The 27,502-nt window shown below is 41.2% G+C and overlaps 1 protein-coding gene across 1 annotated transcript in view; it reads left to right on the forward strand.

Moving 5' to 3' along the window:
- The window catches only part of LOC139766425 (uncharacterized), a 136,566-nt gene extending 109,288 nt beyond the window's left edge, over positions 1-27,278 (forward strand). The window contains exons 11-12 of the mRNA XM_071695114.1: positions 6,287-6,384; positions 26,825-27,278. Coding sequence (XP_071551215.1) covers positions 6,287-6,384; positions 26,825-26,935 — 209 coding nt within the window. The 3' untranslated portion in view covers positions 26,936-27,278. The remainder of the gene's footprint in view (positions 1-6,286; positions 6,385-26,824) is intronic.
- The last annotated feature ends 224 nt before the right edge of the window (positions 27,279-27,502 follow it).

Genomic DNA, 27,502 nt, shown 5'->3' on the forward strand with positions numbered 1-27,502 from the left:
CGCAAAAGATGCTTGTGGCATGAGAAGCGTGGGAGGTGGGTTGATTAGAAAAGGTAGTGAGTGGTGGAATGAAGAAGTAAGATTATTAGTGACAGAGAAGAGAGAGGCATTTGAACAATTTTTGCAGGGAAAAAATGCAAATGAGTGGGAGAGGTATAAAAGAAAGAGGCAGGAGGTCAAGAAAAAGGTGCAAGAGGTGAAAAAGAAGGCAAATGAGAGTTGGGGTGAGAGAGTATCATTAAATTTCAGGGAGAATAAAAAGATGTTTTGGAAGGAGGTAAGTAAAGTGCGTAAGACAAGGGAGCAAATGGGAACTTCAGTGAAGGGTGCTAATGGGGAGGTGATAACAAGTAGTGGTGATGTGAGAAGGAGATGGAGTGAGTATTTTGAAGGTTTGTTGAATGTGTTTGATGATAGAGTGGCAGATGTGGGGTGTCTTGGTCGAGGTGGTGTGCAAAGTGAGCGGGTTAGGGAAAATGATTTGGTAAATAGAGAAGAGGTAGTAAAAGCTTTACGGAAGATGAAAGCCGGCAAAGCAGCAGGTTTGGATGGTATTGCAGTGGAATTTATTAAAAAAGGGGATGACTGTATTGTTGACTGGTTGGTAAGGTTATTTAATGTATGTATGATTCATGGTGAGGTGCCTGAGGATTGGCGGAATGCTTGCATAGTGCCATTGTACAAAGGCAAAGGGGATAAGAGTGAGTGCTCAAATTACAGAGGTATAAGTTTGTTGAGTATTCCTGGTAAATTATATGGGAGGGTATTGATTGAGAGGGTGAAGGCATGTACAGAGCATCAGATTGGGGAAGAGCAGTGTGGTTTCAGAAGTGGTAGAGGATGTGTGGTTCAGGTGTTTGCTTTGAAGAATGTATGCGAGAAATACTTAGAAAAACAAATGGATTTGTATGTAGCATTTATGGATCTGGAGAAGGCATATGATAGAGTTGATAGAGATGCTCTGTGGAAGGTATTACGAATATATGGTGTGGGAGGCAAGTTGTTAGAAGCAGTGAAAAGCTTTTATCAAGGATGTAAGGCATGTGTATGTGTAGGAAGAGAGGAAAGTGATTGGTTCTCAGTGAATGTAGGTTTGCGGCAGGGGTGTGTGATGTCTCTATGGTTGTTTAATTTGTTTATGGATGGGGTTGTTAGGGAGGTGAATGCAAGAGTTTTGGAAAGAGGGGCAAGTATGCAGTCTGTTGTGGATGAGAGAGCTTTGGAAGTGAGTCAGTTGTTGTTCGCTGATGATACAGTGCTGGTGGCTGATTCATGTGAGAAACTGCAGAAGCTGGTGACTGAGTTTGGTAAAGTGTGTGAAAGAAGAAAGTTAAGAGTAAATGTGAATAAGAGCAAGGTTATTAGGTACAGTAGGGTTGAGGGTCAAGTGAATTGGGAGGTAAGTTTGAATGGAGAAAAGCTGGAGGAAGTGAAGTGTTTTAGATATCTGGGAGTGGATCTGGCAGCGGATGGAACCATGGAAGCGGAAGTGAATCATAGGGTGGGGGAGGGGGCAAAAATTCTGGGAGCCTTGAAGAATGTTTGGAAGTCGAGAACATTATCTCGGAAAGCAAAAATGGGTATGTTTGAAGGAATAGTGGTTCCAACAATGTTGTATGGTTGCGAGGCATGGGCTATGGATAGAGTTGTGCACAGGAGGGTGGATGTGCTGGAAATGAGATGTTTGAGGACAATATGTGGTGTGAGGAGGTTTGATCGAGTAAGTAATCTAAGGGTAAGAGAGATGTGTGGAAATAAAAAGAGTGTGGTTGAGAGAGCAGAAGAGGGTGTTTTGAAATGGTTTAGTCACATGGAGAGAATGAGTGAGGAAAGATTGACCAAGAGGATATATGTGTCAGAGGTGGAGGGAACGAGGAGAAGTGGGAGACCATATTGGAGGTGGAAAGATGGAGTGAAAAAGATTTTGAGTGATTGGGGCCTGAACATGCAGGAGGGTGAAAGGCGTGCAAGGAATAGAGTGAATTGGAACGATATGGTATACTGGGGTCGACGTGCTGTCAATGGATTGAACCAGGGCATGTGAAGCATCTGGGGTAAACCATGCGAAGTGTGTGGGGCCTGGATGTGGAAAGGGAGCTGTGGTTTCGGTGCATGATTGCATGACAGCTAGAGACTGAGTGTGAACGAATGGGGCCTTTGGTGTTTTTCCTAGTGCTACCTCGCACACATGAGGGGGGAGAGGGTTGTTATTCCATGTGTGGCGGGGTGGCGATGGGAACAAATAAAGGCAGACAGTATGAATTATGTACATGTGTATATATGTATATGTCTGTGTGTATATATATGTGTACATTGAGATGTATAGGTATGTATATTGTGTGTGTGTGGACATGTATGTATATACATGTGTATGTGGGCGGGTTGGGCCATTCTTTCGTCTGTTTCCTTGCGCTACCTCGCTAACGCGGGAGACAGCGACAAAGCAAAATAAATAGAAATAATAACATTTGCTAGTTTCCAGTCAGTTGGCACCTGACCATCCGATAGAGATCTGCCAAATATTTTTGATATCAGCTGTCTCTTGACCTATTAAAATTCTTTTAGCTGAGCTATATGGGCCATTGGATTTGTTAGGATTTCATTGGTCCAGGTATTTAAGCACTTCAGAGCTCTATATTTCTCTAACTTTTGACTCTTTTTCAGATCCTTGAAATATTTTCATTGGTTGTGGCATTCAAGATGTTTCTTCAATTGTGAATACTGAGTTAAAAGAATAATTTAGTGTGGTATCCATTTCCTTGTCATTTGTAGTAACTGTGTCATGTTTGTTTTATAATGGTCCAATTCCTTCTTTTCTGGTCTTCCTTTGTCTTATATATTTGAAGAATTCCTTAGGATTATTCTTAACTTTCAATAAAATTCTTTTTTCTTCCTCACATTTCTCTGTATTATGACCTTACATCCTCTTTGGATTTTTATTGATTTCTGGTGATTTTCATTGGTTTCCATTGATTTGAATTTCTTATATGTTTTCTTCTTTTGGCAAGTTACTCCTTCTGTTCTCCTTTTCATCCATGATGGTTTTGAAATATTGCAAGTTTTCTTTGTAATTTGTGGAATGTTTATTTTCAATCTTGAGTGTGTTTTTAGAATTATTCCACTTTTCCTCTACTGTGTAAACGTCAAGAAGTTTTGTGCAATTGGTGCTGTGAATTTTGTGTCAAATATTTTCAAAATTTGCCCACATGTCATGTGGGATCAAGAGTCTGTTGTCATGTATTTCATAATCTAAATTCATCTCCGATTTAATCAGACTGTGATCACTGTTCGACAAACTCTAGCCTGCTTCATAAGAATTGATTAAGTTTGTGTCACTGGTGAGGACAAGACCAAGATTGTTTTTACCTCTAGTTGGTTTTTTAAGTACCTGTTTTAGAAAAGCATCTTCAATCAGTTCTGTTAGTCTTGTTCTGTCTTGGTCACTTGTTAACATGTTCCAATTTATTTTTGGACTGTTTTAAAACCTCCTTCTTCTGAATAGCTAAGCTGTGGGATTCTTTTCCTTCTTTTGTCTTTCCCTCTTCATGTAACCTGTCTTCCTTTAAGACTCAGGTTTACAAACACTTGAACAGCCTAGATTAGCTTCTTTCTCTTCCTTTAACTTTTTTCTTTTGCCTGAGATGGCTTTGATCGGAAGAAAGCTGAGAGAAAAGTTTATTAAAAATAAGAAATTGTACAGGATGGTGAAAAAGGAAAGAGGTGGATGTAAGAGTAGAAATGTTAATGTAAAAAGTAAGTAAGGAGTTGCTGAGTTGAAAAGAGGAAGTGAAAGGAAAGAATATTTTGAGAACTGATGAATGTGGGAGAAGGTGAGCCAGCGGTTTTTTATGCATGGGAAGGAAGAGGATACAAGTGCAAGGGCCAGTAGAAAGAAGGGAGGTAAGAACGGCAATAATGAGGTAGGAAAGGCACCTGGAGTGGATGGGATTATGGCTGAAATACTGAAGTATGGAGAAGAAAGTGTGATAGATTGGATGCATTTGATACATAATTTAGCATGAAAACTGAAGGTTGTGCCTGAGGATTAGGTGAAAGCTATTGTTGTTCCTTCATTTAAAGGAAAAGGTGCTAAAAATGTATGTAGCAATTATAGGGAAATAAGTCTTTTAAGTATACCAGGGACTTTGCATGTGTTTATTGATAGAGAGATGGAAGCGACTGAGTGCAGAATAAGTGAGGTTCATGGGGCTTTAGGAAAGGTAAGGGATGTTTGGGTCAGATTTTTGTGGGGAAAATGACTGGAAAAGTATTTAGTGAAAGGTAAGAAGTTGTATACAGCTTTTACAGATTGGGAGAAAGCACATGACAGAGTTGGGTGGAATGGATGTTTTAAGGATGTGTGGGGTAGAGGAACAACTGTTGGATGGTGTATAGGAGCAGTTGCATATGTAAAAGTGGATAGAAAGTTAAACAAAAGTTTTGGCAGAGATGTGGGTGTGAGGAAGGGCTGTGTGATGTCACTTGGTTTTTATATGGATGGTGTGATAAGAGAGATGAAAGCAAAACTTAGGAAAGGGGATGCAGAGATGGAGTGTGGCGATGAGGTATAGTGGCTAGTGACAAGTCTATTTGTGGATAATACTTTTTTGTTTGCTGAGAGTAAAGAGGAGTTGCAGGTTATAAGTGTCTTTTATGATGTGTGTAAGTATAGGCAATTAAAGGTAAATGTGAGTAAAATAAAGAGAATTTGTTTGAAAGGAAACAGAGTCAAAGTATAGATTTTAGAAAACCCTATAGAATGAAAGAAGAAAGTGTACTGTACCATGTTATATATATTGGAGAGATGTGTGTAAGTATAGGCAATTAAAGGTAAATATGAGTAAAGTAAAGAGAATTTGTTTGAAAGGAAACAGAGTCAAAGTATAGATTTTAGAATACCCTATAGAATGAAAGAAGAAAGTGTACTGTACCATGTTATATATATTGGAGAGAAAGACTGGAAGAGGTAAGAGAATTTAAGTATTTAGGAGCTAACTTGGATGATATGGAAGGAGAGATAAGGAAGAGAGCAGTACAGGGTGAAAGAGTCATTGGGTCCTGTAATAGAATGATAAAGGGCAGAGGTTTAAGTGTCAAAATGAAGAAAGGTTCACGTGACAGCACTCAACACTGATCTCTGCAGACAAAACATGGACATAGAATGGGTCACAGAGGTCAAGAATCCAGGCTGCAGAAATGAGTTTCTTGAGAGGAGTATGTGCTATGACTAGACTGAATGAAGTAAGTAATGATGGGATGTATAAGAGATTTGGTATGGCAGGAAATGCAAAGGTAATGAATTGTGGAATGCTAGTGTAGATGAAGCACAATACTTTGAAGTGGTATGGGCATGTGGAATGAATGCAAGATGTGGAGTGTACGGTGTATGATAGTGCAATTGAAGGGGTTGGTGTGAGAGAAAGACTACCTATAACATAGGGAAATAGAGTGGAAGAGTACTGGAAGGAGAGAAATGGGGAAAGAATGCATAGATTGGTGTATGTGGGGGAGGCATGTAAGGGTAGGAAGAAGTGGAAACTGCCGTTGCTATTCCCTTGATGGGAGTTGCCAAAGAGAACAGGCATCGGAGATGTAGATAGATAAATAGAATATTTGCTTTTATTGCCTTTAATTTTACCATAATTCTATAGTCATTAGAATATTTTTTGTCAGTTGTATTCATCATGTGTAAATGTCTTCATGGTGAAGCCTCTGACTGGCTTAACTTGAAAAATGGTGTGATACAGATGGTCATTGGCCCTTTACCTAAAGAATGAGTGAGTGGCCTCCATCCTATTGAAAGCCACCGTACCATTTAACTGGAGCACATGCCTTTGGCATGAATTCTGGGAAAATGGTTTTATTAGAGTACTGTACAAGGTACAGTAATTTTCTCTGCCAAAATAGGGCAAGCCAGTGTCATTCTTGATAGTACCCACTTCTTACTTTCGCCCACAAGGGCAAGTCTGTCAGTTGCTTACAAGACATAGAGGGATTGTCCGGAGACACTTCGTTCTCAACATGCTTGAATTATGTGTAATTGTCTGTCCTTATGAAACCATCAGTATTCACTTCTTTGCAGCTGTGAGTGCCACTTTTTTGTTGTTTAATGAATTTTTCTCTTCGATCCTTTGTCAAAGTGAAACTAGGACAAGAGTTTTATGTCTGTGCAGTTAACCTTATATGGGCCCAGAAATATATTTTTTACCTTTTTTTTTTTTTTTTTATTCCTTTTTCCATTCTCATGCATTTTTGCTTAAGTTAAATCAATATTTTTTACTTGCAGCTGGGGAAGGAGTAATGAGCTTTACAAATGATGTTGTTTTGTCTGCATCTGCAGTGACAATGTCAGCTGCATCACATCTTCAGTCTGCCCTATTACAGGTTTGTACATGGTCCTGTAGTGTTAGATATCCTAAGAATAACTTTATAACATTGTACTGGTGTAGTGTAAAAATCATGTATTCTAGGTATCAGTTATGGACTATCCATTGGAGGGTTGGTGATAGCCATACAGTGAGCAATCACTGCATTTTTTTTTAACATTTCCTTTCTTGGTCCAGGTTGCTGATTTTCCTCTTTGCCTCACATACACATGGGTTGCTGGCAGACAGTCAACAAATTTACATGTTCTCTATTTCATACATGACACTTGACATGTAACTCATTCAGTTCCTTTCTCTCTACTCTGGTTTTCCCTCTCTTTATACTAATAGACCATGGCATTACTCCGGTCACATGACTCTACAGTCCTAAATTGGAATGGTGCCTTCGTTCATGTAGGGCTAGATGTGTCTCAGGGACCCTTGTGTCAACATCAAGCAACTGTACTCAACTTCATCTCTTCTGACAGTGCTCTAGATGTGGCTTATTTTCTACATATTTCTGCAACATTTGCATTTTCAAATCCAGTCTTCCCTCAGTATAGCACCATCTCCCTATTTCTTCCTCTAATTTCTCAGAAAGAGGCTGGTTCTCCTTCACACTATTAAATCTCTAACTACATTTTCAATTCAAGAGAGTAAGGAGAGTGTGTCGAAATGGTTTGGACTTACAGTATGGAGGGGATGAGTGAGGAGCAACTGGCTAAGAGGAATACATGCATCAGAAATAGAGGAAACAATGAAGAGGGAGAGACCAAGGACATGATAGAAAGATGACCTGAAAGATACTTTAAGAACATTCAGGAGGATGTGAGGTGTGTGGTGGACAGAGAGGACTGGAGAGATGTGGTATATGGGGAAATGGGTTGAACCAGAGTATAAAAAATGGTCAGAGGGACCAGAGAAAAATCAGTGGGGCTTGTCTGTGGATATGGAGGTTTTGGATTCAGTGCATGATACATGACCTCTATAGAATAAATATGTGCACGTAAGTGCCATTTCTTTGGCTGCTCCTGATGTTTCTTCACTAATGCAGGAAATAGCAAACTAGTATTAAAGAAATATCTACTCAAAGGATGATGTATGTGCTTACTATAGCACTAAAACACCTATTACATGCCTCATGGATCTTGAGTTGCCCAATTTTGAAGCTTACTGGCTAAGAATTTCTCTCACCTCTTATAACTTTGTTTTTATGTTTAGTATACTTCCCCATGAGCCCCCCAGGTATGTACTTCTCTTTAACTATTTGAACTTCTTCCACAAAGTATTGCTCCATGCTTTGCACACTAAAATCTTCTGTGCAGGGGTTGTTGGTAGACAGTCGCCAACCAGGGAGGTATGGTATTTATACTACCAGCCTGGGTATTGGGATGGTAAATGATGGCTGTGCTGTGAGCCAGCACTGTCAAGTTGCTCTCCTCTTACCCAGGTGGCTGTCTTCCTTTGCTTCACTCACATGTATGCTGCTAGTATTCCCTCCACAAACATACAATCTCCCAGTATTACACATAATACCTCCCTTCACAAACATACAATCTCCCAGTATTACACATAATTCCTGACAATATTAACTTGCACAGCTCATTTTTCATAACCCTGTCTTTTCTTGTGGTGAGCACTATGTGATAGCCTTGCCTTTTGGCAAAATTGTAGAAGCAATACACAACAGTAGTAGGTAGAAATACTAGGCTGGAGCATTAGGTAGAAGTGGTAGGAAGGAACATTAGGCTGGAGCATTAGGTAGAAGTGGTAGGAAGGAACATTAGGTGGGAGCATTTGGTAGAAGTAATAGGTTGGAGCTTTAGGTAGACACCTTAGGTAGAAGTAGTTGGTAGGAACTTTAGGTAGGAGCCTTTGGAAACATTGCTTTAGTATTGCCGTAAAGGCTAAGAAATAGCACTGGAGTTCACCAGTTATGGAGACTCTTTCGCTGTGGCCACCACCTAGGGGAAGTTCCTGGAGGGAATGGGCATCATAGTTATGGTTCTCTGACCTCAATCTTTTCATTCTCACTTCCAGTTGGGCATGTTCACCCCTCACAGCACTGTATTTACCACATTGGGAGAGCTCAGCAGTCATTGCTATGCATATTTTCTGACATCCCATAGGATAGGTCCAGTTTCAATTAGTGAATTACCTCCAGATGTGTTGACCGATATAATGAGAGGTTATCTTGGTTGAGGTGGAGTTCTACATTCCATTTTTTGTCAAATCTTTCTCCCTTCAATCATTGTTTTATTGCTTGAGTTCTGATGCCTTTCACATCAGATATAAAGCATACTAGACCATGAAATTCTTCCCTTCCAGGGAATCCCACTCTCCTGAAACCCATATTTCCAGTAACTTCTTTAGTTCAGACTTTCTTCCTGCACGTTTTGGTATCTTATTCTCCTCTGATTCTGCTTTGGATGATTAGTGTCTCTTCACCTCACATGTCCTACCACTTCACCTATGCCCCACTCATAATTTCCTTTTACATGGCCTTTTAAGTATTTTTCATGCCTCTGATGGGTAAGGCAAGGCACATAGCCTCGATGGCATACCATAGTGAGTCATAAAGGAGTCTGCTTATGAGGTAGCTCGGATAACTTTCTCATCTATTTCATCTCATTTTGAAATGTAGGTTCTCCCCTTCTTCCATTTTATGCTCAATCTCTCCTGATTTCTTTTCACACAAGCCTTTTTTCCAAGTTCACCATCCTATTCTCACCTGTGTCACATCCTTTTTTCTGGAAATTTTGACCCTAATTTTCTCCCTAACCTCCACTGAGGAGGTGCATGTACATCCATGAGTCTCTCTTTTGCATGCTTGTCTCTTAATACATAACTCAGTTGTGCCCTCTTACCATCTACCCTACTCTCTCGTGTATACTTTAGCATATTCCTCTTTACAAAACAGGTGTTCCCAGTCATTAGTTTTTTCAGCACACAACTTTACAACCTGTTCACCATTTTCAGTCATATCTCTGAGTATTTTATGCCCCCAGTTATTCCCTTAATTGCCGTATTATCCACTCTCAGATTCAGTCACCCATCACTAGTATTTGATCTCTTTGCATCAAAATTGTGGACTCATTCACCCATCTCCTCCCAAAACATTTGCCTCTATTTGTCATTCCTCCTGTGTTTTGGTACATAAGAAATGATAATCGCCCACTTCTGAAAATATATATATATAAGTTGTTAGAAACAGTGAAAAGTTTTTATTGAGGATGTAAGGCATGAGTACGTGTAGGAAGAGAGGAAAGTGATTGGTTCTCAGTGAATGTAGGTTTGCGGCAGGGGTGTGTGATGTCTCCATGGTTGTTTAATTTGTTTATGGATGGGGTTGTTAGGGAGGTAAATGCAAGAGTTTTGGAAAGAGGGGCAAGTATGCAGTCTGTTGTGGATGAGAGAGCGTGAGAAGTGAGTCAGTTGTTGTTCGCTGATGATACAGCACTGGTGGCTGATTCATGTGAGAAACTGCAGAAGCTGGTGACTGAGTTTGGTAAAGTGTGTGAGAGAAGAAAGTTGAGAGTAAATGTGAATAAGAGCAAGGTTATTAGGTACAGTAGGGTTGAGGGTCAAGTCAATTGGGAGGTAAGTTTGAATGGAGAAAAACTGGAGGAAGTGAAGGGTTTTAGATATCTGGGAGTGGATTTGGCAGCGGATGGAACCATGGAAGCGGAAGTGAATCATAAGGTGGGGGAGGGGGCAAAAATCCTGGGAGTGTTGAAGAATGTGTGGAAGTCGAGAACATTATCTTGGAAAGCAAAAATGGGTATGTTTGAAGGAATAGTGGTTCCAACAATGTTGTATGGTTGCAAGGCGTGGGCTATGGATAGAGTTGTGTGCAGGAGGGTGGATGTGCTGGAAATGAGATGTTTGAGGACAATGTGTGGTGTGAGGTGGTTTGATCGAGTAAGTGATAATAGGGTAAGAGAATGTGTGGTAATAAAAAGAGTGTGGTTGAGGGAGCAGAAGAAGGTGTTTTGAAATGGTTCGGTCACATGGAGAGGGTGAGTGAGGAAAGATTGACCAAGAGGATATATGTTTCAGAGGTGGAGGGAACGAGGAGAATTTTGAGACCAAATTGGAGATGGAAAGATGGAGTGAAAAAGATTTTGAATGATCGGGGCCTGAACATGTAGGAGGGTGAAAGGCGTGCAAGGAATAGAGTGAATTGGAACGATGTGGTATACCGGGGCCGATGTGCTGTCAATGGATTGAACCAGGGCATGTGAAGCGTCTGGGGTAAACCATGGAAAGTTCTGTGGGGCCTAGATGTGGAAAGGGAGCTGTGGTTTCATTGCATTATTATATGACAGCTAGAGACTGAGTGTGAATGAATGGGGCCTTTGTTGTCTTTTCCTAGCACTACCTCGCACACATGAGGGGGGAGGGGGTTGTTATTACATGTGTGGCGGGGTGGCGATGGGAATGAATAAAGGCAGACAGTATGGATTATGTACACGTGTATATATGTACATGTCTGCGTGTGTATATACATGTATACGTTGAGATGTATAGGTATGTATATTTGCATGTGTGGACATGTATGTATATACTTGTGTATGTGGGTGGGTTGGGCCATTCTTTCATCTGTTTCCTTGCGCTACCTCGCTAACGCGGGAGACAGCAACAAAGCAAAATAAAATAAAATAAATAAATAATATATATATATGATTGGGAATACCTGGTTTAAAAAGCGAGATATACATAAGTATACTTATGTAAGTAGGAGAGATGGCCAGAGAGCGTTATTGGATTACGTGTTAATTGACAGGCGTGCGAAAGAGAGACTTTTGGATGTTAATGTGCTGAGAGGTGCAACTGGAGGGATGTCTGATCATTATCTTGTGGAGGCTAAGGTGAAGATTTGTATGGGTTTTCAGAAAAGAAGAGTGAATGTTGGGGTGAAGAGGGTGGTGAGAGTAAGTGAGCTTGGGAAGGAGACCTGTGTGAGGAAGTACCAGGAGAGACTGAGTACAGAATGGAAAAAGGTGAGAACAATGGAAGAAAGGGGAGTGGGGGAGGAATGGGATGTATTTAGGGAATCAGTGATGGATTGCGCAAAAGATGCTTGTGGCATGAGAAGAGTGTGAGGTGGGTTGATTAGAAGGGTAGTGAGTGGTGGGATGAAGAAGTAAGAGTATTAGTGAAAGAGAAGAGAGAGGCATTTGGACGATTTTTGCAGGGAAAAAATGCAATTGAGTGGGAGATGTATAAAAGAAAGAGACAGGAGGTCAAGAGAAAGGTGCAAGAGATGAAAAAAAGGGCAAATGAGAGTTGGGGTGAGAGAGTATCATTAAATTTTAGGGAGAATAAAAAGATGTTCTGGAAGGAGGCAAATAAAGTGCGTAAGACAAGGGAGCAAATGGGAACTTCAGTGAAGGGCGCAAATGGGGAGGTGATAACAAGTAGTGGTGATGTGAGAAGGAGAGGGAGTGAGTATTTTGAAGGTTTGTTGAATGTGTTTGATGATAGAGTGGCAGATATAGGGTGTTTTGGTCGAGGTGGTGTGCAAAGTGAGAGGGTTAGGGAAAATGATTTGGTAAACAGAGAAGAGGTAGTGAAAGCTTTGCGGAAGATGAAAGCCGGCAAGGCAGCAGGTTTGGATGGTATTGCAGTGGAATTTATTAAAAAGGGGGGTGACTGTATTGTTGACTGGTTGGTAAGGTTATTTAATGTATGTATGACTCATGGTGAGGTGCCTGAGGATTGGCGGAATGCGTGCATAGTGCCATTGTACAAAGGCAAAGGGGATAAGAGTGAGTGCTCAAATTACAGAGGTATAAGTTTGTTGAGTATTCCTGGTAAATTATATGGGAGGGTATTGATTGAGAGGGTGAAGGCATGTACAGAGCATCAGATTGGGGAAGTGCAGTGTGGTTTCAGAAGTGGTACAGGATGTGTGGATCAGGTGTTTGCTTTGAAGAATGTATGTGAGAAGTACTTAGAAAAGCAAATGGATTTGTATGTAGCATTTATGGATCTGGAGAAGGCATATGATAGAGTTGATAGAGATGCTCTGTGGAAGGTATTAAGAATATATGTTGTGGGAGGAAAGTTGTTAGAAGCAGTGAAAAGTTTTTATCGAGGATGTAAGGCATGTGTACGTGTAGGAAGAGAGGAAAGTGATTGGTTCTCAGTGAATGTAGGTTTGCGGCAGGGGTGTGTGATGTCTCCATGGTTGTTTAATTTGTTTATGGATGGGGTTGTTAGGGAGATAAATGCAAGAGTTTTGGAAAGAGGGGCAAGTATGAAGTCTGTTGGGGATGAGAGAGCTTGGGAAGTGAGTCAGTTGTTGTTCGCTGATGATACAGCGCTGGTGGCTGATTCATGTGAGAAACTGCAGAAGCTGGTGACTGAGTTTGGTAAAGTGTGTGGAAGAAGAAAGTTAAGAGTAAATGTGAATAAGAGCAAGGTTATTAGGTACAGTAGGGTTGAGGGTCAAGTCAATTGGGAGGTGAGTTTGAATGGAGAAAAACTGGAGGAAGTGAAGTGTTTTAGATATCTGGGAGTGGATCTGGCAGCGGATGGAACCATGGAAGCGGAAGTGGATCATAGGGTGGGGGAGGGGGCGAAAATTCTGGGGGCCTTGAAGAATGTGTGGAAGTCGAGAACAGTATCTCGGAAAGCAAAAATGGGTATGTTTGAAGGAATAGTGGTTCCAACAATGTTGTATGGTTGCGAGGCGTGGGCTATGGATAGAGTTGTGCGCAGGAGGATGGATGTGCTGGAGATGAGATGTTTGAGGACAATGTGTGGTGTGAGGTGGTTTGATCGAGTGAGTAACGTAAGGGTACGAGAGATGTGTGGAAATAAAAAGAGCGTGGTTGAGAGAGCAGAAGAGGGTGTTTTGAAGTGGTTTGGGCACATGGAGAGAATGAGTGAGGAAAGATTGACCAAGAGGATATATGTGTCGGAGGTGGAGGGAACGAGGAGAAGAGGGAGACCAAATTGGAGGTGGAAAGATGGAGTGAAAAAGATTTTGTGTGATCGGGGCCTGAACATGCAGGAGGGTGAAAGGAGGGCAAGGAATAGAGTGAATTGGAGCGATGTGGTATACCGGGGTTGACGTGCTGTCAGTGGATTGAATCAAGGCATGTGAAGTGTCTGGGGTAAACCATGAAAGCTGTGTAGGTATGTATATTTGCGTGTGTGGACGTATGTATATACATGTGTATGGGGGGGGGTTGGGCCATTTCTTTCGTCTGTTTCCTTGCGCTACCTCGCAAACGCGGGAGACAGCGACAAAGTATAATAAAAAAATAATATATATGTATGTACCATTTATGGATCTGGAGTAGGCATATGATAGGGTTGATAGAGATGCTTTGTGGAAGGTCTTTAGAGTATATGTTATGGGAGGTTAGCTGCAAGAAGCAGTGCAAAGTTTTTACCAAAGTTTTAAGGCATGTGTATGAGTAGGAAGAGAGGAGAGTAATTGGTTCCCAATAAATGTCGGTCTGCGGCAAGGGTGTGTGATGGCCCCATGGTTATTTAATTTGTTCATGGGAAAGGTGGTTAGGGAGGTAACTGCTAGAGTTTTGGAGAGAGGGGTGAGTATATCTATTTTATTCATATATCATACTTAATTATCATACTTAATCGCTGTCTCCCGCGATAGCAAGGTAGTGCAAGGAAACAGAAGAGGAATGGCCCAACCCACCCACATACACATGTATAAACGCTCGCACACGCACATATACATACATAGACATAAACATATGTACATATTCATACTTGCTGCCTTCATCCATTCCTGTTGCCACCCTGCCACACATGATATATCATCCCCCCTCCCCCCTTTCAGTGAGGTAGTGCTAGAAAAAAAAAGAAGAAAAAAAAAGGCCACATTCATTCACACTCAATCTCTAGCTGTCATGTATAATGCACTGAAACCACAGCTCCCACATCCAGGCCCCACAGCCCTTTCATTGGTTTACCCCAGATGCTTCACATGCCCTTATTCCATCCATTGACAGCACGTCGACCCCAGTATACCACATCGTTCCAATTCACTCTATTCCTTGCACGCTTTTCACCCTCCTGTATCTTCAGGCCCTGATCGCTGAAAATCTTTTTCACTCCATCCTTCCACCTCTAATTTGGTCTCTCACTTCTTGTTCCCACTACCTCTGACACATATATCCTCTTTGTCAGTCTAACCTCACTCATTCTGTCCATGTGACCAAACCATTTCAACACTCCCTCTTCTGCTCTATCAACCACACTCTTTTTATTACCACACATATCTCTTACCCTTTCATTACTCACTCAATCAAACCTCACACCACATACTATCCTTAAATGTTTCATTTCCAACACATCCACCCTCCTCCACACAACCCTATGTATAGCCCATGCCTTGCAACCATACAACAATGTTGGAACCACCATTCCTTCAAACATACCCATTTTTGCTCTCCAAGATAATGTTCTCACCTTCCACACATTCTTCAGCACTCCCAGAACCTTCGCATCCTCCCCGATACTGTGACTCACTTCTGCTTCCATGGTTCCATCTGCTGCTAAGTTCACTCCCAGATATCTAAAACACTTCACTTCCTCCAGTTTTTCCCCATTCAAACTTACCTCCCAATTAACTAGTCCCTCAACTCTACCAAACCCAATAACCTTACTCTTATTCACATTTACTCTCAACTTTCTTCTTCCACACACTTTACCAAACTCAGTCACCAACCTCTGCAGTTTCTCACTCGAATCAGCCACCAGCAATGTATCATCAGCAAAACAACAAGTGACTCACTTCGTAAGCCTTCTCATACACAACAGACTGCATACTTGCCCCTCTCTCCAAAACTCTTGCATTCACCTCCCTAACCCCCCATCTATAAACAAATTAAACAACCATGGAGACATCATGCACCCCTGCCGCAAAGCGACCTTCACTGGGAACCAATCACTTTCCTCTCTTCCTACTCATACACATGCCTTACATACTTGGTGAAAACTTTTCACTGCTTCTAGCAACTTACCTCCCACACCATATACTCTTAAAACCTTCCTCAAAGCATCTCTATTAACCATATCATATGCCTTCTCCAGATCCATAAAAGCTACATACAAATTCATCTGTTTTTCTAAGTATTTCTCACATACGTTCTTCAAGGCAAACACCTGATCCCACATCCTCTACCACTTCTGAAACCATACTGCTCCTCCCCAGTCTGATGCTCTGTACATGTCTTTACCCTCTCATATTCAGTACCCTCCCATATAATTTTCCAGGAATACTCAACAAACGTATGCCTCTGTAATTTGAACACTCGCCTTTATCCCCTTTGCCTTTGTACAGTGGCACTATGCATGCATTCTGCCAATCGTCAGGCACTTCACCATGATCCATACATACATTCAATATCCTTCCCAGCCAATCAACAACACAGTTACCCCCTTTTTTAATAAATTCCACTGCAATACCATCCAGACGTGCTGCCTTGCCTGCTTTAATCTTAAGCAAAGCTTTCACCACCTCTTCTCTGTTTACCAAACCATTCTCCCTGACCCTCTCACTTTGCACACCACCCCGACCAAAACACCCTATATCTGCCACTCTATTACCAAACACATTCAGCAAACCTGTAAAATATACCAGGGTCAACCTGCTGTCAGTGGACTGAACCAGGGCATGTGAAGTGTCTGGTGTGTACCATGGATGTGGATTGGGAGCTGTGGTTTCGGTGCATTATACTTGACAGCTAGAGACTGAGTGTGAATGAATGTGGCCATTTTTGTCTCTTTCCTGGCGCCACCTCGCTGAAGTGGGGGTTAGCGATGCTATTTCCTGTGGGGTGGGGTAACTCCAGGAATGGATGAAGGCAAACAAGTATGAATATGTACATGTGTATATATGTATATGTCTGTCTATGTGTATATGTTGATATATATATATTCATGTATGGGCATTTATGTATATATATGTGTATATGAAAAGATAGGTCATTCTGTGTCCTGGCACCACCTTGCTGATGTGGGAAATAGCGATTAAGTATGATAAAGTAATAATGGTAATAATAATAATAATAATAATAATAATAATAATGATAATAATAATAATAATAATAATAATAATAATGGTAATAATAATAATAATAATAATAATAATAATAATAATAATAATAACAATAATGATAATAATAATAATAAAGATATTAATAATAATAATAATAATTTTTTTTTTTTTTTTTTTTTTTTTATACTTTGTCGCTGTCTCCCGCGTTTGCGAGGTAGCGAATAATAATAATAATAGTAATAATAATAATAATAATAATAATAATAATAATAATAAATAAATAAATAAATATCCCTGGGGATAGGGGATTAAGAATACTTCCCACGTATTCCCTGCGTGTCGTAGAAGGCGACTAAAAGGGGAGGGAGCGGGGGGCTGGAAATCCTCCCCTCTCGTTTTTTTTTTTTTCCAAAAGAAGGAACAGAGGGGGCCAGTTGAGGATATTCCAAAAAAGGCCCAGTCCTCTGTTCTTAGCGCTACCTCGCTAACGCGGGAAATGGCGAATAGTTTAAAAGAAAGAAAGAAAAAATAATAATAATGATAATAATTATTATTATTATTGTTATTATTACTTATCTTATTTTGCTTTGTCGCTGTCTCCCGCGTTCGCAAGGTAGCGCAAGGAAACAGACGAAAGAAATGACCCAACCCACCCCCATACACATGTATATACATACATGTCCACACACGCAAATATACATACCCATACATCTCAATGTACACATATATATACACACACAGACATATACATATATACACATGCACACAGTTCACTCTGCCTATATTCATTCCCATCGCCACCTCACCACACATGGAATAACATCTCCCTCCCCCCTCATGTGTGCGAGGTAGCACTAGGAAAAGACTACAAAGGCCCCATTCGTTCACACTCAGTCTCTAGCTGTCATGCAATAATGCCCGAAAACACAGCTCCCTTTCCACATCCAGGCCCCACAGAACTTTCCATGGTTTACCCCAGATGCTTTACGTGCCCTGATTCAACCCATTGACAGCACATCGACCCCAGTATACCACATCGATCCAATTTACTCTATTCCTTGCCTGCCTTTCACCCTCCTGCATGTTCAGGCCCCGATCACTCGAAATCTTTTTCACTCCATCTTTCCACCAATTTGGTCTCCCACTTCTCCTCGTTCACTCCACCTCCGACACATATATCCTCTTGGTCAATCTTTCCTCACTCATTGTCTCCATGTGCCCAAACCATTTCAAAACACCCTCTTCTGCTCTCTCAACCATGCTCTTCTTATTTCCACACATCTCTCTTACCCTTACATTACTTACTCGATCAAACCACCTCACACCACATATTGTCCTCAAACATCTCATTTCCAGCACATCCACCCTCCTGCGCACTACTCTATCCATAGCCCACGCCTCGCAACCATACAACATTGTTGGAACCACTATTCTTTCAAACATAGCCATTTTTGCTTTCGGAGATAATGTTCTCGGCTTCCACACATTCTTCAAGGCTCCCAGGATTTTCGCCCCCTCCCCCACCCTATGATTCACTTGTGCTTCCATGGTTCCATCCGCTGCCAGATCCACTCCCAGATATCTAAAACACTTTACTTCCTCCAGTTTTTCTCCATTCAAACTTACCTCCCAATTGACTTGACCCTCAACCCTACTGTACCTAATAACCTTGCTCTTATTCACATTTACTCTTAACTTTCTTCTTTCACACACTTTACCAGACTCAGTCACCAGCTTCTGCAGTTTCTCATATGAATCAGCCACCAGCGCTGTATCATCAACGAACAACAACTGACTCACTTCCCAAACTCTCTCATCCCCAACAGACTGCATACTTGCCCCTCTTTCCAAAACTCTTGCATTCACCTCCCTAACAACCCCATCCATAAACAAATTAAACAACCATGGAGACATCACACACCCCTGCCACAAACCTACATTCACTGAGAACCAATCACTTTCCTCTCTTCCTACACGTACGCATGCCTTACATCCTCGATAAAAACTTTTCACTGCTTCTATCAACTAGCCTCCCACACCATATATTCTTAGTACCTTCCACAGAGCATCTCTATCAACTCTATCATATGCCTTCTCCAGATCCATAAATGCTACATACAAATCCATTTGCTTTTCTAAGTATTTCTCACATACATTCTTCAAAGCAAACACCTGATCCACACATCCTCTACCACTTCTGAAACCACACTGCTCTTCACCAATCTGATGCTCTGTACATGCCTTCACCCTCTCAATAAATACCGTCCCATATAATTTACCAGGAATACTCAACAAACTCATACCTCTGTAATTTGAGCACTCACTCGTATCCCCTTTGCCTTTATACAATGGCACTATGCACGCATTCCACCGATCCTCAGGCACCTCACCATGAATCATACATACATTAATTAACCTTACCAACCAGTCAACAATACAGTCACCCCCTTTTTTAATGAATTCCACTGCAATACCATCCAAACCTGCTGCCTTGCCGGCTTTCATCTTCCGCAAAGCTTTTACTACCTCTTCTCTGTTTACCAAATCATTTTCCCTAACCCTCTCACTTTGCACACCATCTCGACCAAAACACCCTATATCTGCCACTCTATCATCAAACACATTCATCAAACCTTCAAAATACTCACTCCCTCTCCTTCTCACATCACCAGTACTTGTTATCTCTTCCCCATTAGCCCCCTTCACTGAAGTTCCCATTTGCTCCCTTGTCTTACGCACTTTATTTACCTCCTTCCAGAACATCTTTGTATTCTCCCTAAAATTTAATAATACTCTCTCACCCCAACTCTCATTTGCCCTCTTTTTAACCTTTCTCTTGACCTCCTGTCTCTTTCTTTTATACATCTCCCCCTCATTTGCATTTTTTCCCTGCAAAAATTGTCCAAATGCCTCTCTCTTCTCTTTCACTAATAATCTTACTTCTTCATCCCACCACTCACTACCCTTTCCAATCAACCCACCTCCCACGCTTCTCAAGCCACAAGCATCTTTTGCGCAAGCCATCACTGCTTCCCTAAATACATCCCATTCCTCCCCCACTCCCCTTACCTCCTTTGTTCTCACCTTTTTCCATTCTGTACTCAGTCTCTCCTGGTACTGCCTCACACAAGTCTCCTTCCCAAGCTCACTTACTCTCACCACCCTCTTCCCCCCAACATTCTCTCTTCTTTTCTGAAAACCCATACAAATCTTCACCTTTGCCTCCACATGATAATGATCAGACATCCCTCCAGTTGCACCTCTCAGCACATTAACATCCAAAAGTCTCTCTTTCGTGCGCCTGTCAATTAACACGTAAACCAATAACGCTCTCTGGCCATCTCTCCTACTTACATATGTATACTTATGTATATCTCGATTTTTAAACCAGGTATTCCCAATCACCAGTCCTTTTTCAGCACATAAATCTACAAGCTCTTCACCAATTCCATTTACAACACTGAACACCCCATGTATACCAATTATTCCCTCAACTGCCACATTACTCACCTTTGCATTCAAATCACCCATCACTATAACCCGGTCTTGTGCATCAAAACCACTAACCCACTCATTCAGCTGCTCCCAAAACACTTGCCTCTAATGATCTTTCTTCTCATGCCCAGGTGCATATGCACCAATAATCACCCATCTCTCTCTGTCAACTTTCAGTTTTACCCATATTAATGTAGAATTTACTTTCTTACATTCTATCACATACTCCCACAACTCCTGTTTCCGGAATAGTGCTGCTCCTTCCCTTGCTCTTGTCCTCTCACTAACCCCTGACTTTACTCCCAAGAGATTCCCAAACCACTCTTCCTCTTTACCCTGGAGCTTCGTTTCACTCAGAGCCAAAACATCCAGGTTCCTTTCCTCGAACATACTACCTATCTCTCCTTTTTTCACATCTTGGTTACATCCACACACATTTAGACACCCCAATCTGAGCCTACGAGGAGGATGAGCACTCCCTGCGTGACTCCTTCTTCTGTTTCCCATTTTAGAAAGTTAAAATACAAGGAGTGGAGGATTTCTGGCCCCCCGCTCCCGTCCCCTCTAGTCGCCTTCTATGACATGTGAGGAATGCGTGGGAAGTATTATTATTAGTATTATTATTATTATTATTATTATTATTATTATTATTATTATTATTATTATAATAATAATAATAATAATAATAATAATAATAATAATAATAATAATAATAATAATTTATCCCTGTGGATAGGGGAGAAAGAATACTTCCCACGTATTCCCTGCGTGTCGTAGAAGGCGACTAAAAGGGAAGGGAGCGGGGGGCTGGAAATCCTCCCCTCTCATTTTTTTTTTAATTTTCCAAAAGAAGGAACAGAGAAGGGGGCCAGGTGAGGGTATTATCTCAAAGGCCAAGTCCTCTGTTCTTAACGCTACCTGGCTAATGCAGGAAATGGCGAATAGTATGAAAGAAAGAAGGAAAAAATAATTTTTTTTTTTTTTTGCTTTGTCGCTGTCTCCCGCGTTTGCGAGGTAGCGCAAGGAAACAGACAAAAGAAATGGCCCAACCCACCCCCATACACATGTATATACATACGTCCACACACGCAAATATACATACCTACACAGCTTTCCATGGTTTACCCCAGACGCTTCACATGCCTTGATTCAATCCACTGACAGCACGTCAACCCCGGTATACCACATCGCTCCAATTCACTCTATTCCTTGCCCTCCTTTCACCCTCCTGCATGTTCAGGCCCCGATCACACAAAATCTTTTTCACTCCATCTTTCCACCTCCAATTTGGTCTCCCTCTTCTCCTCGTTCCCTCCACCTCCGACACATATATCCTCTTGGTCAATCTTTCCTCACTCATTCTCTCCATGTGACCAAACCATTTCAAAACACCCTCTTCTGCTCTCTCAACCACGCTCTTTTTATTTCCACACATCACTCTTACCCGTACGTTACTTACTCGATCAAACCACCTCACACCACACATTGTCCTCAAACATCTCATTTCCAGCACATCCATCCTCCTGCGCACAACTCTATCCATAGTCCACGCCTCGCAACCATACAACATTGTTGGAACCACTATTCCTTCAAACATACCCATTTTTGCTTTCCAAGATAATGTTCTCGACTTCTACATATTTTTCAACACTCCCAGAACTTTCACCCCCTCCCCCACCCTATGATTTACTTCCGCTTCCATGGTTCCATCTGCTGCCAAATCCACTCCCAGATATCTAAAACACTTCACTTCCTCCAGTTTTTCTCCATTCAAACTTACCTCCCAACTGACTTGTCCCTCAACCCTACTGTACCTAATAACCTTGCTCTTATTCACATTTACTCTCAGCTTTCTTCTTTCACACCCTTTACCAAACTCAGTCACCAGCTTCTGCAGTTTCTCACACGAATCAGCCACCAGCGCTGTATCATCAGCGAACAACAACTGACTCACTTCCCAAGCTCTCTCATCCCCAACAGACTTCATCCTTGCCCCTCTTTCCAAAACTCTTGCATTCACCTCCCTAACAACCCCATCCATAAACAAATTAAACAACCATGGAGACATCACACACCCCTGCCGCAAACCTACATTCACTGAGAACCAATCACTTTCCTCTCTTCCTACACGTACACATGCCTTACATCCTCGATAAAAACTTTTCACTGCTTCTAACAACTTGCCTCCCACACCATATATTCTTAATAATAATAATAATAATAATAATAATAATAATAATAATAATGATAATAATAATAATTTGATAGATGATAGAGTTGATAGAGATGCTCTGTGGAAGGTATTAAGAATATATGGTGTGGGAGGCAAGTTGTTAGAAGCTGTGAAAAGTTTTTATCGAGGATGTAAGGCATGTGTACGTGTAGGAAGAGAGGAAAGTGATTGGTTCTCAGTGAATGTAGGTTTGCGGCAGGGGTGTGTGATGTCTCCATGGTTGTTTAATTTGTTTATGGATGGGGTGGTTAGGGAGGTGAATGCAAGAGTTTTGGAAAGAGGGGCAAGTATGAAGTCTGTTGGGGATGAGAGAGCTTGGGAAGTGAGTCAGTTGTTGTTCGCTGATGATACAGCGCTGGTGGCTGATTCATGTGAGAAACTGCAGAAGCTGGTGACTGAGTTTGGTAAAGTGTGTGAAAGAAGAAAGTTAAGAGTAAATGTGAATAAGAGCAAGGTTATTAGGTACAGTAGGGTTGAGGGTCAAGTCAATTGGGAGGTGAGTTTGAATGGAGAAAAACTGGAGGAAGTGAAGTGTTTTAGATATCTGGGAGTGGATCTGGCAGCGGATGGAACCATGGAAGCAGAAGTGGATCATAGGGTAGGGGAGGGGGCGAAAATTCTGGGAGCCTTGAAGAATGTGTGGAAGTCGAGAACATTATCTCGGAAAGCAAAAATGGGTATGCTTGAAGGAATAGTGGTTCCAACAATGTTGTATGGTTGCGAGGCGTGGGCTATGGATAGAGTTGTGCGCAGGAGGATGGATGTGCTGGAAATTAGATGTTTGAGGACAATGTGTGGTGTGAGGTGGTTTGATCGAGTAAGTAACGTAAGGGTAAGAGAGATGTGTGGAAATAAAAAGAGCGTGGTTGAGAGAGCAGAAGAGGGTGTTTTGAAATGGTTCGGGCACATGGAGAGAATGAGTGAGGAAAGATTGACCAAGAGGATATATGTGTCGGAGGTGGAGGGAACGAGGAGAAGAGGGAGACCAAATTGGAGGTGGAAAGATGGAGTGAAAAAGATTTTGTGTGATCGGGGCCTGAACATGCAGGAGGGTGAAAGGAGGGCAAGGAATAGAGTGAATTGGAGTGATGTGGTATACCGGGGTTGACGTGCTGTCAGTGGATTGAATCAAGGCATGTGAAGCGTCTGGGGTAAACTATGGAAAGCTGTGTAGGTATGTATATTTGCGTGTGTGGACGTATGTATATACATGTGTATGGGGGTGGGTTGGGCCATTTCTTTCGTCTGTTTCCTTGCGCTACCTCGCAAACGCGGGAGACAGCGACAAAGCAAAAAAAAAAAAAAAAAAAAAATAATTTGTTTATGGATGGGGTTGTTAAAAAGGTGGATGCAAGAGTTTTGGCAAGAGGGGCAAGTATGCAGTCTGTTGTGGATGAGAGAGCTTGGGAAATGGGTCAGTTGTTGTTTGCTTATGATTCAGTGCTGATGGCTGATTCGGGTGAGAAACTGCAGAAGCTGGTGACTAAGTTTGGTAAAGCGTATGACAGAAGGAAGCTGAAAGTAAGTGTGAATAAGAGCAAGGTTATTAGGTACAGTAGGGTTCAGGAACAAGGCAATTGGGAGGTAAGTTTGAATGGAGAAAAACTGGAGGAAGTGAAGTGTTTTAGATATCTGGGAGTGGATTTGGCAGCGGATGGAACCATGGAAATGGAAGTGTGTCACAGGGTAGGGCAGGGGGCGAAAGTTCTAGGAGCGTTGAAAAATGTGTGGAAGGCAAGAACATTATCTTGGAAAGCATAAATGGGTATGTTTGAAGGAATAGTGGTTCCAACAATGTTATATGGTTGCGAGGCGTGGGCTATAGATAGAGTTGTGCAGAGAAGGGTGGATGTGTTGGGAATGAGATGTTTGAGGACAGCATGTGGTGTGAGGTGGTTTGACCGAGTAAGTAATGAAAGGGTAAGAGAGATGTGTGGTAATGAAAAGAGTGTGGTTGAGAGTGCTGAAGAAGGTGTTTTGAAATGGTTTGGTCACATGGAGAGAATGAGTGAGGAAAGATTGATAAAGAGGATATATGTGTTAGAGGTGGAGGGAACGAGGAGAACTGGGAGACCAATTGGAGGTGAAAAGATGGAGTGAAAAAGATTTTGAGCGATTGGGGCCTGAACATGCAGGAGGGTGAAAGGCATGCAAGGAATAGAGTGAATTGGAACAATGTGGTATACCGGGGTCGACGTGTTGTCAGTGGATTGAACCTGGGCATGTGAAGCGTCTGGGGTAAACCATGGAAAGTTTTGTGGGGCCTGGATGTGGAAAGGGAGCTGTGGTTTCGGTGCATTATACATGACAGCTAGAGACTGAGTGTGAACGAATGTGGCCTTTGTTGTCTTTTCCTAGTGATACCTCGGGCACATGCGGGGGGGAGGGGGTTGTCATTTCATGTGTGGCGGGGTGGTGATGGGAATGAATAAAGGCAGCAGGTATGTATGTATGTATACCATATATTCATAAGACCTTCCACAAAGTATCTCTATCAACCCTATCATATGGCTACTCCCATTCCATAAATACCACATGCAAATCCATCTGTTTTTCTAAATATTTCTCACAGACATTCTTTGAAGCAAACACCTGATCAGCTCCTCCCCAATCTGATGTTTTGTGCATTCCTTCACTGTCTCAGTCAGTGCCTTCCCATGTGACTTGCATGATACAATTAACAAACCATACAACTGTAGTTTGAACACTCACCTTTATCTCCCTTGTCTTTATATAATGGCCCTATTCATGCCTTTCACCAATCCTCAGGCACCTCACAATGATCCATACATACATTTAATATTCTTACCAACCAATCAACAAAGATTTCACCCCATTCTTAAATTCAGCTGCAATACCATTCACTCCAGCCACCTTACAGCATTTCATCTTACCCAAAGCTTTTATTACCTCTTCTTTCTTCACCAAACCAGGCTCCATGACTCTATCAATTTCCTTACCACCCCAACCAAAACATCCTACATCTACTACTCTATCTTGATACACTTTTAACAATCCATCAAAATGCTCACTCCATATCCTTCTCACCTCATCACTACTTGTTATCACTTTTCCCTTTGTCTCCAGCACTGATATTCCCATTTTTTATCTTGTCTTTTGCACATTATTTACCTCCTTCCAAAACATGTTTTTATTCTCCCTAAAGTTTAATGATACTCTTTCCACCCAACTCTCAGTTGCTGTCTTTATCAACCCATGCACCTTTCTCTTGACCATCTGCTGCTTTCTCTTATACATCTCCCAATCATTTGCACTCCTTCCCTGCAAGTAATGCCCAAATGCCTCTCTTTTCTCTTTCACTAGCCACTTTACTTCAACCCAGCACTCACTACTGTTTTTCTTATCTCCCCACCTCCCATATTTTTGCAAGCCACATGCATCTCTTGCACTTGCCATTGCTGCTTCCCTCAGTACCTCCCATTCCTCTCACATCATTTACTCTCACCTTTTGACATTCTGTACTCAATCTCTCTTGGTATTTCTTCACACAAGTCTCCTTTCCAAGCTCATTTACCTCTCTTTTTTTCCAACATTGTTTCCTCTTTTTTCAAAAGCTTCCACAAATCTTTATCCTCACCTCTACAGGATAGTGATCAGACATCCCACCAGCTCCCCCATATACTTGCGTATATATCTCTTTTTAAACCATGTATTTCTAGTCACCAGCTCTTCATTATTTCCATTCATAACATGGAATACCCCATGCACCCTAATTATACGCTCAACTGCCACATTTCTTACCTTCGCATTTAAATCACCATCTAAATATAGCACTCAGTCTTGTACATCAAAACTGCTGACACTCACTCAGCTGCTCCCAAAACACTTTCCTCTCATACTCTGTCTTTTCATGGCCAGGTGCATATGCACCAATAATCACCCATCTCTTGCCATCCACTTTCAGTTTTACTCATATAAATCTAGTTTATTTTCTTACATTGTATCATACACTCTCACAGTTCCTGCTTCAGTAGTAGTGCTACTCCTTCCTCAGCTCTTGTCTTCTGATCCATGTTTTACCGATTGATTAGTTTTTTTTTTTTTTTTCAAACTATTCGCCATTTCCCGCATTAGCGAGGTAGCGTTAAGAACAGAGGACTGGGCCTTTGAGGGAATACCCTCACCTGGCCCAATTCTCTGTTCCTTCTTTTGGAAAATTGAAAAAAAAAAAAAAAAATTGAAAAAAAAAAAAAAATTCTGTGGCTTAGGATGTGATGTCACAAAATTACAAATAATGGATGGAGAGTGAATGTGTTTAAATGAGGCTGTTGTTAATCCATTCCTTGTGCTATGGAGGGAAGCTATGAAGAGCAGTTTGGTAAAAAGAAAGGAAACTTATTAAGAAAATAGGGTTTTCTCATTTCCTTAGCCTATCAGCTGACACCTATTTGAAAGAATGAAGTTTATTCCTAAAGACAACAGTGGTCCTTCATTTCCTTAGTTCCCTGGGAGACTTCTTTTCAAAAGAAAAAAACATTTATATTATTATCCAATGAAAGGAGGCTGACCTAAAGAGAGATTTTGATAAACAGTTTTATTGTCGAGTGGTTCCCTCTATTATCCAACTGTAAGAAATGTCAACATGATTTGTAAATAGACTCGGTGTCCATTTCAGCTTTCTGTAATTTGATTGTAAATTGTTTGAATGTTTGCATTCCCTTTCCTCAGGATGATGGCGTTGCCAATGAGTTATACCAGGAGACGCTTATGGGTCATGATCTCCTTACTGACCCCACCACTGATCCCCAGTCAACCATCAATCTTCGTGATTTGGAATAATGCCATATTTATCATGAGGACCTTGGATAGAAAGACAAATTCCTGGTTACAAGTATCATGTAACCTATGATACATTCGATACATTTAGTAACTTAGGCTTTTGTACCTCACTGATCTCATACAACATAATGTGTTCTTGTTGTGAATGTTATAAGAATAGTTTCAGTACACTCTTAAATTCATATTTTTGAAGATTACACTTGCAAAATTTTCTATTCAAATTTCGCTGTTCTGTCTTTCGTATAATTACAGATTCCTGAGTGGTTTACATGATAATTTTTATGTAAATAGAAGCTTGATATTTAAGAATCATTGTTGTTATTAATAATTTAAAAAAAATGCATAGTAGCTTGTTTTTTTAACAAATAAATAATTTTTTTTAGTAATAACTATTATGCCCTTCCCATAAGCTGAAGACCATCAGTGCTAAACTATGTAGAATGAGAGTCACAGTGGTTGAAGCAGACTGAAAGCAGTTGATATTGTGTTTTTCTCTTGGAACTAAAGTAGCTAAAATTCTTTGAAGGAGAATCTTCAGTCCAGAGACTATTATAGCAGAAGTCATTG

Source organism: Panulirus ornatus, chromosome 57 (genome assembly GCF_036320965.1).
Source record: "Panulirus ornatus isolate Po-2019 chromosome 57, ASM3632096v1, whole genome shotgun sequence".
NCBI classification, from domain to species: domain Eukaryota; kingdom Metazoa; phylum Arthropoda; class Malacostraca; order Decapoda; family Palinuridae; genus Panulirus; species Panulirus ornatus.